Below are 12,635 nucleotides of genomic sequence, written 5' to 3'. Positions count from 1 at the left end.
ATCACGGACAAAATTGATCGAACATCTAGCGATGTCATTGGCCGCCAATGATTTTAATGACTGCTCCCTAAAGGGTTAACTGGAAGTTAAGGCATGTGCGGAGGAAGTGTATATGGATGGAACATCGAGAGAACAACGCGCCAATGAGTAAAGCAGCTGCTCCGAGGCATTCTGGGAACAGTGAAAAGACAACAGCCTAGTTTTTCCATGATATGAAAAATATCCTGAGCATAACTCCTTTGAGACGCACTGTCAACAGGCAGCCAGCTTGAACTGAGAGGGGGAAGAAAAGGGTCCTTGACATAAATGAAGTGAGTGTTTTCTCCACAATTGTTATGAAAGTGAGACTGAAGACGGAAGCAGAGGAGGTGCGGCAGGAGGGAGCGCCAACCAAGGTTGCGTCCGTGATATCACCACCAAAGCATTCCTGCTTATGACCGTTCATCACTCTGCTGACAGACCGCGTGAAAACCCCAAATCGCTCGGACGTGAGGGCCTTCGCGCACTCTGATTACTGCGCTGGTTAGAGTGTAAATAACTGCCAGTCAGGGCGAACATTGACTACATGTGCGAGCCTGAGCCCGGTTATGAAACATACCCGTGCTTCTTACATGAAGATTAATGCATGTTTAGGGGATGTTCAGGGGCAACCAGTACTAAGAATGCGGAAGGCCGAACAGACATGCATGAAAATACTACGACACTCACCAGAAACGATGGATGGCCATCTAAAGATATGTACTGTACAATAGGTTTCCCTCTTTTTCAGTCTTAAAAAGCTTATTTGAAGCCTCTTATTGAAAATAAATTCCTGCCAAAATGCTGCACATTCTGATTTTATTTCACTACCACAACATAGACCACCATCAAATCAAGACAACAACGTAGCAGAAACAACGAGACATCTTTTAAGTCAAGTCACTTGTATTTCAAGGCACCATTGTAACATTTCTACTCCCTCAACTCACATGCAATTGTAAAGTCACCGTTTTTAACTCTTAAATTAGAAATTTCATGTTGATGCAATATGGATTCAACGATACAAAATATGCCGATATTAAGAGTCAAGTTCAAAATGAACTAGACCTACCTAGCGCCCTCTCCTGGTAAACTCAAAACCTACAGGCAACAATAAGTCCCAATTTAGTTAATGTAATTAATCAGTCTTATTGGTCACTCATATAGGTCTTTAATGATAGAAGCGTCACTAGAATATACTTTCCAAATGTCATTGTGATTCATCCACAAAAACGAATGAGTAGGAATTTCAGTTATTGTTCCAATAAGAAAACAAACAAAGAAGTCAGCAGACCTTCAGCTGGTGTAAAAAATATCAGGCGATGTTTTTTGACAAATGTGTTGCTTTTTAACAAAATGATCTCTCTAAAAGATGGCGATATTGATCAAATTTTGCGTTTTGATTGGATTGTTGCAGCTTGTTTAACCATTACACCCCTATCTTATATGTATAGATGTGTGTGTGTGAGTATGTTATATAAAAAACCCAAAGTGAGAATATTAATGATTATATGCTTTACGTACTGTATTGCAGTTCCTTACCTGTCAATGATGACTGGGTCAGAGGGCGTCTCATTTCGGTTACCGCAACTCTTCTTCTCACAACAGCGGCTGAGTGGGCAATTAAAGGGACAGAAAAGACAACAAGAGAGAAAAGTCAGCCGGGAAAATAAGCAATTTAAACGGGAGGAGCTGTCATTTGTCCGCGGGCCCAGTCCAGCAACATCCAGCAGCACACAAAAGGAGGCATGAGAGGGGAGGAGGGGACAAAAGAATAGAAGAGGAAGAAAAGGTACAACAACACACCCTACAAACAGTGAGAGACCATTCAAAAGTGAAAAGGCAGCCAGCCAATCTGTCACATTGATTCCAAAATCAAATTCAACCCCCTACGCACACAAACACATACACACACACTCACACATGGGCACACACACACACCACCATTCGTCAGCAGTCCTGTCCGAGGAGCCTGCTGGTCACCCCCCCTTCCACTCCCAAGTCCCCTTCACTGCATAACAAAAGTGCCCCCACCCCTTACCATCTGCCACCCCTACACCTCGCCTCAACCCTCTCGTGTCCCAGCTTGGCCCTGCCCTGCCCCCCTCCGCCCCCCTGTCAGACGGCCTCACTCCCCAGCTGTGACGCTTGCCCTCTGCCTCTTCGGCTCTGTTATTAGCCAGCTGTGAGTCACATTCGGGCATCTGCTGGCTACACAATGGCAGAGCCCGCTGCCTCACGACCACACATCCCCCCCGTCCCCCTCCCTCCCATTTCCCCGCTGCTGCCCTCCACGACAGGGTCACGGGCCCACTCCTCTCTGCTCTTCCTCTTCCTGCGTGTTTACCCATTTACCCTCACAAACCACACTGTTATTACATCATGATGATCCTCATACGGGGCCTCCAAATCGGGCCCTCTTGAAACAGCTACAAGTGCTGTGTCACTCGAAGGTTCAAACATGCTGTTTCAGCTTCATTCCCAGAGTGTCAGTGTCACCAAAGAATTGCCTCCACGACCTGCTTCTCTTTCTGTCAGCTGTCGTCTCTCAGCGTAACTACTGCATAGTGAACTGATTTGACAAAATGCTGCCATAGACCCGCCCTCAAAATGAAGTGTTTTGACCGTAACCATAGAGTAAAATTGGAAGATGACCATTTAAAAACACGGAAACAGATAAACAACCTTCCCACTGTTGACATCTAATCCAATTGGATCATTTTGGGGATCAGTTTTGGAAACATAAGATTAATTTTGTGTAAATATCACAATGCATTAATTACCTTTCTCAGTCTAAAATCTGAAGGGTTTAATCATGAATTTCCATCAAGGTCCAGAATTTTTTTTTTACCATGTCGTTACATGCACCTTTATAAAAAATGTCAAAACTAATATTAAATAAATATTGCAGTCCTGTCCTATTTTATTGCATGTCAATATTGCATTTTTTCAGATAATTTTAGAGTTCTTATTTTTATAAACAGGGATCATTTAGTTCAAAAACTTGACGTGATAGAGAAACTCTGAGATCAGTTTTCGATGCCACACCCAAACATTAGTTAAACAGATGTCAGAACTAAAACTTCCAAAATATGTTGTCCAACTGTATGATTCTATTGTAAAATGTTTAATGTATAAATCACTCACCTGCACATGACCTCATGCGTGAGTAGAACCCTGCACATTTCTGGATTCTTGTTTTGGCCCTCATACGATATTGGCTGTGAGTGGGGCAAAAAAAAAGTACAAGGATGTGTCACTTTCAAGTACAATCATTTATCATAAAGTGACATTTCCTCGGCAACGCACACTTACCTGTTTTGTGACTGAGTCGATAAGTCGCGCGTAAAGATCTTGCTCTGTACGGACACCTGCAAAAAAAACGTATTATTTAGTTGAATGTTGGCATACTAATTGAAATACTGTATGCCAATTGAAGTCAGTATAGAAGGAATTAATGTGGCTTTACAAATTGAATTATATATTTGTTTCATGTACTGCAACAGACAATCCATTTCAACTAGAAAGTTCAAAAAGATCGGACTTCTATAGATGTCAATGTCAATAAATTAAGATACACAAATATTTCTGTCAATCCCAAAGGTTCAAAAACATTTAGAAAATTGTTTCAAGTGGAAATGTAAAGAAATGGAAATAAAAGAAAGGAATCAAGTTATCTTTAGAAACATTAGAATTTTGCCCTAATCTAAGTTTCCTTCACTAGAGAAAAAACAAAGACCCCTACAGTTGACCCCAACAGTGATATACAATATCAACTCCAGTACTAAGAATAGTTAGCGATATAAGATTTATCATCTAAATCTTATCCCCACAGTAAAGCCCACCAAAAAGAAAAAAAACTCCCTCAAAGTTTCTCTCTGATAGTTTCTGAGGGGATTGAAACGGTCGTATTCAATAATTATTAATGGTCTTCTGTTCGATGACAGAATATACGGCCGTGCTCTCATAATTTGTCAACTCGTGACATATTCCCAAGACTATGTAATAAGTACAGTGTGCACTGCAAACTAACAGGTAAAACAACAAAAACCAGCTCGACTGGCTTAATCGGAGTCCAAAGATAGCTCCAACTGTTGCTCATTTAAAAAATATTTTGACAGGGATTAAAAACAAGAGTCGTAATGAACTGTTACTTAAAACAGTTGAGCATTTTTTTCTACCATAATTAAGCATCTTTGGAGTTTATTGCTTTTTAAAATATGACCCCCTCATCAAAGTCTCTATTGAGATGCCTTTGATATCGCGTGGGGGAAGAGGATGAAGAGGAAGTGCTTTTCGTGTATGTATGATGTACAAGGGGGTTGCTGGAGAACATGTCTTTTATCTTCTCTCCCATGGGTGCCCCTGCGATGGCAGAGTCGGGGCAACGGTTGCTCATGGGAAGAAAATTTCCACGCGGATCCCTAATGTGATGTGGGAAACGCATTCAGGGGCTGTGGCCAGTGTGTTCATTATATTGCTGATCTCTGGCTCCTGGAGTCTGGGATGTCAAAGAAAAGGCTCAACCACACTATTAGACAGAGAGGTCAACCTATAGCAATGGAGAACTGTGATGGAACAGGTTAAAGCTTTCCACACGCATGGTGCAGTGTTACGATAGGTCATGATGTCGTTAGGCGAGTTTTAAAGTATGAAGTTATACATGATCCAAATGGACATTTTTATGAAAAGTTTTAACAGGACATTTGAAGGTTTTCCTTATATTTCATGTGTGGGGGGAAAAGGACATGGGTGATAGAACAAGTAACGAGCATAATTTTTTTTTTTTTTTATCAATGAAATTCCATTTTCTTGCAAAAAAAACTATTATTTTTTTATGCTGGCAGTGATTATATTTTAATGCCTTTGACAGCCAGAAATGTCCAATTATTTTGAATTGTGAGGGATGGGGGGGAAATGATCGCTGTCACGCCTCTCGGTTAAAATAGATTGAATTCTATCGCTGCCAATCGACACCAAAGTGTTAACTTTATTTTAAGGTTACTGTTGGTGAGATTCCAAAAGGTGTGCTTTGACTTGAAAGTTTTATTATGTTCCACTGTAGAACTCATGATGACATTTATGTAATTAAAAAGAAAACACAGTTGAATAGTATGTAATTTAACAGATTAGTATCTTAAGTGCAATTATAGTACAATGAAATGAAGTCACAACAACTGTGGTTTTGCTTGAGTCAGGTTCATAACTTCATAAACTGATACCAGTTCATCCTGATTTCATTATCTGCATGAGAAACGTGTCTTACTGTAACTTTAACTAATTTACTATTTTTGTCTTATTGTTTCTCGTTGTCAATGAACAACTGAAAGTGAAACTGTGCAAGTTATCTTAACTCATTCACTGTTATTTCACAGACATTGAAGTTTCATTTTGTAAAGTAGTGTTTGGCAGCATGAATTTGGATTCTTATCAATCCTAATGTATTTCTGGTTTAGTGAATGAGTTTACCTCACTCATAACTGAAAGTTTTGCTTGTAACATAAAGAAAAACTTGATTAACAACTCATGACAACAAAATTGAGCATTATATTTTTGGCATTTAACAAACAAAATGCTATATTGTGCAAAACAATGGATAAAGTCACACAGTATTGTAATTTTTTTGTCACTAGCCACATATTTAAAACATTTGTGGCTGCCTTTTTAAACTATTGTGACCTTACAGTAACTTCTACCATTGTGATGTTTTCCATCATTGTTTAACCATTCCATCTGAGCAATTGAAAAGCATTTTATTTTTATTTTGTTACTTCTTCCTACCATTGCTGTAGAGGAGCTGGAGTTTGTAGTGAGTGCCGTTGTTAGTCTTTTCTCCCGTCTGCTCCTTGGAAACACACACACACACGCCAACAAGACACAGAGCATGTAGTTAAGCATGTTAGGGATACCGATAAACACAAAGCCAATCTCTCCAAATCCCGCAGTTCGACCTTCAACGAGAACCGTGTCGAGATCGCGGGTCTTGACCTGGTGTTTTTTTGCCATAAGCTCGATGCTTAACCTCGACTCACATGTCGGAGAAGCTGAGCTGCCGCGTCTCATGCAAACCTGGAGATTGGGTGCGGGAGAAGTTCCGAGTGCTACAAGTGTGTTTGACCAAAGCGCTTGTAAGAATGAGCAGCGTTCGACCTTGACGGGAAAACTTCCTTTGCGCCGCGCTTCTACGTCCTCCCCCAACCCCCTCGCTTTCTCATCTTCTACCTCTACTGGTCTTTCTAAGTGGTCTCCAAGGAATGCTCTCTGGTCCAATAACCCAGGAGGCATCTCAAAGATGAGAGCAAAGGGAAAAGACCGAGAAGGCTGGGGAGTAGAACATCTGGGAAAAAGGCGAAAGGAAGAAGGCAAATTAAGATGCTTGGAGATAAGTTGGAAAAGTAAGGATGCTCGAATTTGCAATATCACCAGATGAATTGATGACTGGCTTTGTAGATTTTTCCATACAAACAGGGTTGTTTATTTTGTCATGCCATTGCTCTACCTCTGCATAATTACAAAGCCAAAACAGATGCCAGGGTAACCATGCAGAAAATGAACCCACTGGCACACACTGACAGCTTTCAACCCCACCATTAACATACACACACATAGTATTCTCAGAGAACCTGACTTGACAAGATCTCAAGTGCTCACACGTGGTCACAAGTGTCTGTCAACAGTGGACACGAAGCCACGGTCCATTTCTAGTTTTCAACCGGACTCCGACCTGAGGAATTCATCCTGGTACCGTTTCAAGCGGAGACTTTGATGATTAGCTTTTAAAGGGAGTGCGAATGATTTGCATTTTTTTAAAGTAGTGGTGGTCCCCGCCTTTTAATGAGGCTGGCTGCTAATTAGTCATTAGATATTCTTTTTCAATCTCACATCAGCTCGCTGAGGGTATACAGTGTTTGTGTAAGCATGAAGCCATCAGCTGTTCCACGCACTGCTTCAAAAGAAGCAACCGCTCTCCGTGGAGGAAATCTGCCGCCGTGTCAACGTCTAGTTAGTCACACACCTTGTCGTGTTCCACAAAATCCACAAAGGCCGTCCTCTCCACTTCCACGGGTTGTCCGTGTCTATCGTAGAGTGCCAGCACAAAGTGGAAGAAGTTGGACTTGCGCAGGTTGGAAGGAGGCTGCTTCTCAAAGTGAGCTCTGGACAGGGCCACGCCACTGAATGGGGGGAACACAGAGGTACACTACTTTAAGCTCAAATGACAACTCTTTCCACTCTGGCCTCTGCTCAAAATTGGTTTCATAACACAAATGACATCTTGCCACATTCGGGAGTGAGATTTTTAACTCTATATTTGAAATAAAATGGCCCTTGTGGCTTTGTCAAATACCCACAAAAAGTCCAAGCATTAGTGTAATAAAAGCCATTATACATTTTCTTTCATTAGCATAACAAATTGTCGATATGTATCTTTTATGCATTTCGACTTGAGATTTACTTCCAACTTGTTAAATGCACATTTCTCCAAAGAAGATACTAAGTATCTGTTTTACATTTCTGCTTTCCAAAATGATTTTCACAATTTTTGCAACTACATTTTTAGTTAAATGATAACAGATTTGGGAGAGGTGGGTGTCACAAAACATTTATTGCAGAATTAAAGTTGCTTCGTTAAAATTATATTTCTTTTTTACAATCACAGCTAAAAATGAAGTAGTGATAATTAATTAATGTTTATCTCAATTGAGCACAAATACACGTCTGCATTTTTATTATAATAAAGTACATTGAGAAATGAGCAAGTCTATATTATTCACTAGATATTTTTAACATATTGTGCATTGGATCATACCAATTTGAACTTTTATTTCTAGACATGTCGATTGTTTCCCAGAAGTTTTTAAACATGCACGCACGAAAACATTCGTTCGTTTTAAAGCCAGACAAATGAGAACATTTATTCAGACGCCAAAATATGTTTGCTGTTAAAGTCTGATTTCTTAACCGTTTTGATTTAATTATATCTAACAAAATAAAAAGAAATGTGCGCTCAAAAGCTTTTCTGAAAAACATTCAGTATAGTGGAGTGAACTTTAAGTTCCTCTTGACACGTTTTTTTAGTTTTAAATGCACTTTTTCGATGAAAACCGCTTGTCATGGAGACATTTCCCATTATTAATATGATTAATTAATTGTTTTAGCCTGCGACAAGAGGACCAGCTGCAACTAATAAGTTTACTACGCATTTGATTGCAAAGTCATCAATCCAACCCTTTTAATCCGTTTCTTTTTCATCCATCGATGATCATAAAAAAAGCATTAAAATGAAGTTTGTTTTCCAGTACCTTTGCGCGGCGATGTTGGCATCCACCACGCCAACATTGCGCACCCAAGAGCGAACTGGATCCATCTCCTCTCCAAGAGTTCTCTCTTTTAATCCGCTCGCTTCTCGCATCAAATGCTCCTGGATCCCAAACATCTAAAAACCCAGTCCTAAATGGTGGTGAGGGTCACTTTTTGTCAACTCAAAAAGCCAGGCGTGGAGGTAAAGAAAGCACTTTAGCCCAAAAACATGCGCTGCGCTCCTCCAGGTCGCATGCAGCAAAAAAAATAACAAAAATAAAAAATAGGGAAAAGCCGCTTTGGGAAGCTAAAGTTTCTGATCAAATGAAATATTTTGAACGAATCCGCAGGCAATTGCCTTTAGAATCGAGTGAATAAATAGATCCCGTCACAGTTTTCAGTCATGGTCCAAGTAGATCTCCAGCAATCATTTGCTGGTGCCACTCTTAACTCCTGGCGCACGTGTGTTTGTGCGTGTGTGGGTGTGTGTGCATGTGTGTGTGTGAGAGACGGGTTTTTTTGCGAGTGTGGTTGCGGGTCGTCAGTGCAAACGAGCAGCCCGGAACCAAAACAGAGGGTCCGAGGGCCAGGAGGCTTGCATTGAAGCACCGTGGTGGAGCATGAATGAGGATGGAGCGTGGAAGGGGAGGAGCCTCTGCCTCCATAACGTGGCCATGGAAGCTCTCATTGGTGGAAAGTGCGTCCCGTTGTTTGGACCACGGCCAGATTCAACATCCACGCCGGCACATTTACACTAACTTCTCACAATCTAAACGCCCTCGAATGGGAATCGAGGGCTTTTCCCACCTTAGGCTATTAATTAGCTATTTTAATACCATCAAAATGCACCTTTTGCCTTATTGCCATTCCATTTGGTGTGGTGAAAATTGGACGTCACCAGGTGGTTAAAAAAAGTCCCATTGAGTCTTTAAGTGCCACTAGAGAGGACCAATCCAATGTATTTTGAATGTCAGTTGGGACGTCTCTAGACGTCAATGGCAGTGAATTAGTGAACTACCACACTTCATAATCTTTTAAAGCGCCACATCAAAAAAACAAAGAAAGATGCCTGTAATGTAGTCCTAATATTTTTCCCCTGCATCTTGCAGTAAGTGTTTCATTCCTGTTCCTTTTTAAAAATATGAAGTTTTGCCCAAGCCTGATCCGTCCCCCCGGTCTATTGTCTCAAAGGCTATAGGACAATGTCACAATGACAGTGTAAATCTCCCCCTTTCGGGTCCCGCCGCAGCCCACCATCTGCCGCCAGCGCGGGACAAAGTCAGATGTTCCCCCTAATTATGAGCCGTCCCAGAGAGTCGTGCTGCGCCCCCCCTCCCAACACACAAACACAAAATCCCCCCTCAGCACTGTCGTCTTGTCCCCTGCACACGTCCACTCACATGATTGACAGCTCCAATTCAATCAAAAGTCTGCATGCAAAATTTTGGGAAATTCCTTCACTGTTTACTAAACAGCAAATTAATTATTGCAGTAGTATTCAGTAAGGTGAAAGCTAACTAACTAAACTAGATAGCACAAAAGCATCCATTTTCACACAGCTGGCTTTGCTGACATTAAACAAACAAACAGGGCTGAAAAATACTAGAATCTACTAAGAAGAATAAGTATTTAAAAGGTGTAATGAGTGTTATGCTACGCTTAGAAGTAAAAGTATAATAATAATCTTTTCAAAAGCAAGGGACAATAGTAAAGTATTAACATTTGTTTGAAAAACGTACATGTGCATGGGAGCTTTTTTGCACAGGACACTTGGACTTCAGTAGTTATTTTTGTCTCCCTGTATTACAATAAAATGGGGTTATATTAAAGAAACAATAGTTTGTTTACATAGATTGATGACTGTATCAGGAGAAACTGAGAAATTTTGGATGTTTGCAACTGTTTAAATCACCCATTTCTGCCCTGATTGGTCTAAAAAGGAGCCTAAAAAGTATGATGTTTTCATGCCATTCTATCTATTTTCTATACCATATGCCATCATAAGTAATCGCTTGGTGACTACGGGCAGGATTGGTAGGGTCACAGAAACATTCAGACACACATTTGCCTGTGGCGCCTCCAGAAATTGTTCACAGATGGAAAGGACACTTCAAATCTTGGGGTGGCATAACAGACCTATTTATTTACTGATGTAGAAAACCAGTCAGAAAAGTATAAGAAAGAATTGTGGAAATTTATATTGATGTACATTGGCTTCATGTGTTATATTTAAAGTTTGACAACAATGCGTTTTAATTGTTCAATTTTTTTTATACTAATTGATTAGTGGGCTAAAACAATGACTGGACGCAAGTAGAGACCACCACACATTTGCTTTCTATGACAGGAATTTCCCTATAAGGACAGTACAGTATGTGTAATAAAAATGCAGGTCTTTGCTTTAGGTAATACAAGAACAACTATTGCATTTATAAAGAACCTCAAATGTCAATCCCTCATTTTGATTACTAAGCAAGGTAGTAAGCCTCAGGACAGTTTTATTCACCAGTTTCTTGTCAAAGTCAATATTTCAGGCCTTAGCCCTCCTTGATCCCAAATTGCTTAAACATCATTGTACTTTCCAAGGTGTTTTTTAAAACTATTTTACCATTGAAAAACTACACTAATGGAATGGAATGCTCACAGGTAATTGAGACAATTTCTGCTCAGTTTAAACAACCTTTTGATGTCATTTCTCAGGATAAGTAAAAGTGGCAGTCCCACGCATGCACTGAGCGAGTGAAGGAAGAACAAGAGCAATTTACTTGACTGCCCGCACATTTAAGATGAAGTGCATAACTGACCTCACTACTAGCCAGTGGGGTGGCCTGCAAAATTAGAGTGAGAGCCATGGCCACCCTGTGGTACTGCCATTGACATACTCACCTAGGGACAAATCATTTAGAGTCTTTAATTACCAAACAAAAGTGGCATCATCATTGTTTAATAATCTCCCCACCATTGTCCAAAGGAGTACTTTTTCTTCCAAGCAGTTGTACAACAAAACAATACACAGACATGGCAACACTTGTTTGTTGAAAGCGTGTGAAAATATTTCACCACCAAAAAAAGACAAAAGTAGCAAGGACACTTTCAAAATATTGCACGTATCATTGCCTAGTTGCCCGTTTTCGTTGACAAAACAGATGTAGTTCAACCCTCAATTTAAATCCTTCCATTGAAAAGCAGAACTAATGTAAACCACCACTACCACTATCAAACAGTCTATTTGATTCAGCCTATATTTTTGTTTCTTTGCTTATTAAGGTGGATGACATCCCTGAGAGGGCATCTTTAATTTTTAATGTACTTGAAACCCTCATTCCTACACTTGTCAAATATATGACTTTTATCATGCTTTTGTGTATATTTTTAATTTCTAAGACAAACAAAAAGTCAGAGTAAGCAAAGAAACTTACTACAAGCAGGAATCAGCCTTGACCAGGAGCACAGGAACACGTGCCAACAACGAGGCCGCAACAAAAAACAAGCTTAAATACACACAGAATGTAACAAGACAATGAAGAACAGGTGGGTGACAGGAAGCCGATTGGTAGACATTCAACAAGCAGGCCGCAACAGGTGAACTCAGTAGGCAATCACAAGGACAAGACACACAGGTCAATAAACCAAAAAATAAAAATACAAAATAAAATTAAAACAGGACATGTCACAAATAGGTTTTTGTTGTTTTAAATGTTTAATAAGGTGTTAACAAAATCAACAAAACTCCAAAACATTAAAATCAATGTTACCATGCTATGCTTTTAGTATCCCCCAACACACAGATACAAAGACAAATATTTTAAAATTACACCAGTCAGTCACTTTCCGTACCGCTTATCCTCACAAGGTTCGCGTAGGGTGCTGGAGCCTATCCCAGGAAACTATGGGCAGCAGGCGAGATACACCCTTTTAATTGGTTAACCTCCCTATGATAACCCACCCCCGCACGCTGCCCCTTGGGAAAACTTCCGACTAAATTTCCACAGGTTGTGGAGCTGCCCACTTTTATATAGCTTGTACATTAGCGCCATCCACTGGTAAATAAGAACATATCCACTTTGCTATGCTGATTTTGAAGTTCATTCATTCATTTTCTGCACCACTTTTCCGCACAAGAGTCGGGGGGGTGCTGGAGCATATCCGAGCTAACCATTCAACCAGTGTTCAACCAGCCTACCATGCATATTTTCAAGATGTGAGAGGAAACTAGAGTACCCGTAAAAAAACCCACACAGGCCCTGGGATAATTTGCAAACTCCACACAGGAATACCAGATCCCTCAGGGTATGGAACCCTCGATCTCAGAACTGTGA

The 12,635-nt window shown here is 40.4% G+C and overlaps 1 protein-coding gene across 3 annotated transcripts in view; it reads right to left on the bottom strand.

The window, feature by feature from the left end:
• Positions 1–8,801, bottom strand: part of ebf2 (EBF transcription factor 2) — a 28,466-nt gene extending 19,665 nt beyond the window's left edge. The window contains exons 1-6 of one of the 3 annotated variants that reach the window (XM_077601235.1): positions 8,319–8,801; positions 7,034–7,190; positions 5,800–5,863; positions 3,334–3,389; positions 3,166–3,239; positions 1,561–1,629 (exon numbers count right to left, since the gene is read on the bottom strand). In XM_077601235.1, coding sequence (XP_077457361.1) covers positions 1,561–1,629; positions 3,166–3,239; positions 3,334–3,389; positions 5,800–5,863; positions 7,034–7,190; positions 8,319–8,452 — 554 coding nt within the window. In that variant the 5' untranslated portion in view covers positions 8,453–8,801. The remainder of the gene's footprint in view (positions 1–1,560; positions 1,630–3,165; positions 3,240–3,333; positions 3,390–5,799; positions 5,864–7,033; positions 7,191–8,318) is intronic. The other 2 variants (XM_077601231.1, XM_077601232.1) reach the window with 2 other exon arrangements.
• Positions 8,802–12,635: the final 3,834 nt, after the last annotated feature.

Source organism: Stigmatopora argus, chromosome 5 (assembly GCF_051989625.1).
Source record: "Stigmatopora argus isolate UIUO_Sarg chromosome 5, RoL_Sarg_1.0, whole genome shotgun sequence".
In the NCBI taxonomy this organism is placed as follows: Eukaryota; Metazoa; Chordata; class Actinopteri; order Syngnathiformes; family Syngnathidae; genus Stigmatopora; species Stigmatopora argus.
This window is presented reverse-complemented; position numbering and strand designations above follow the sequence as displayed.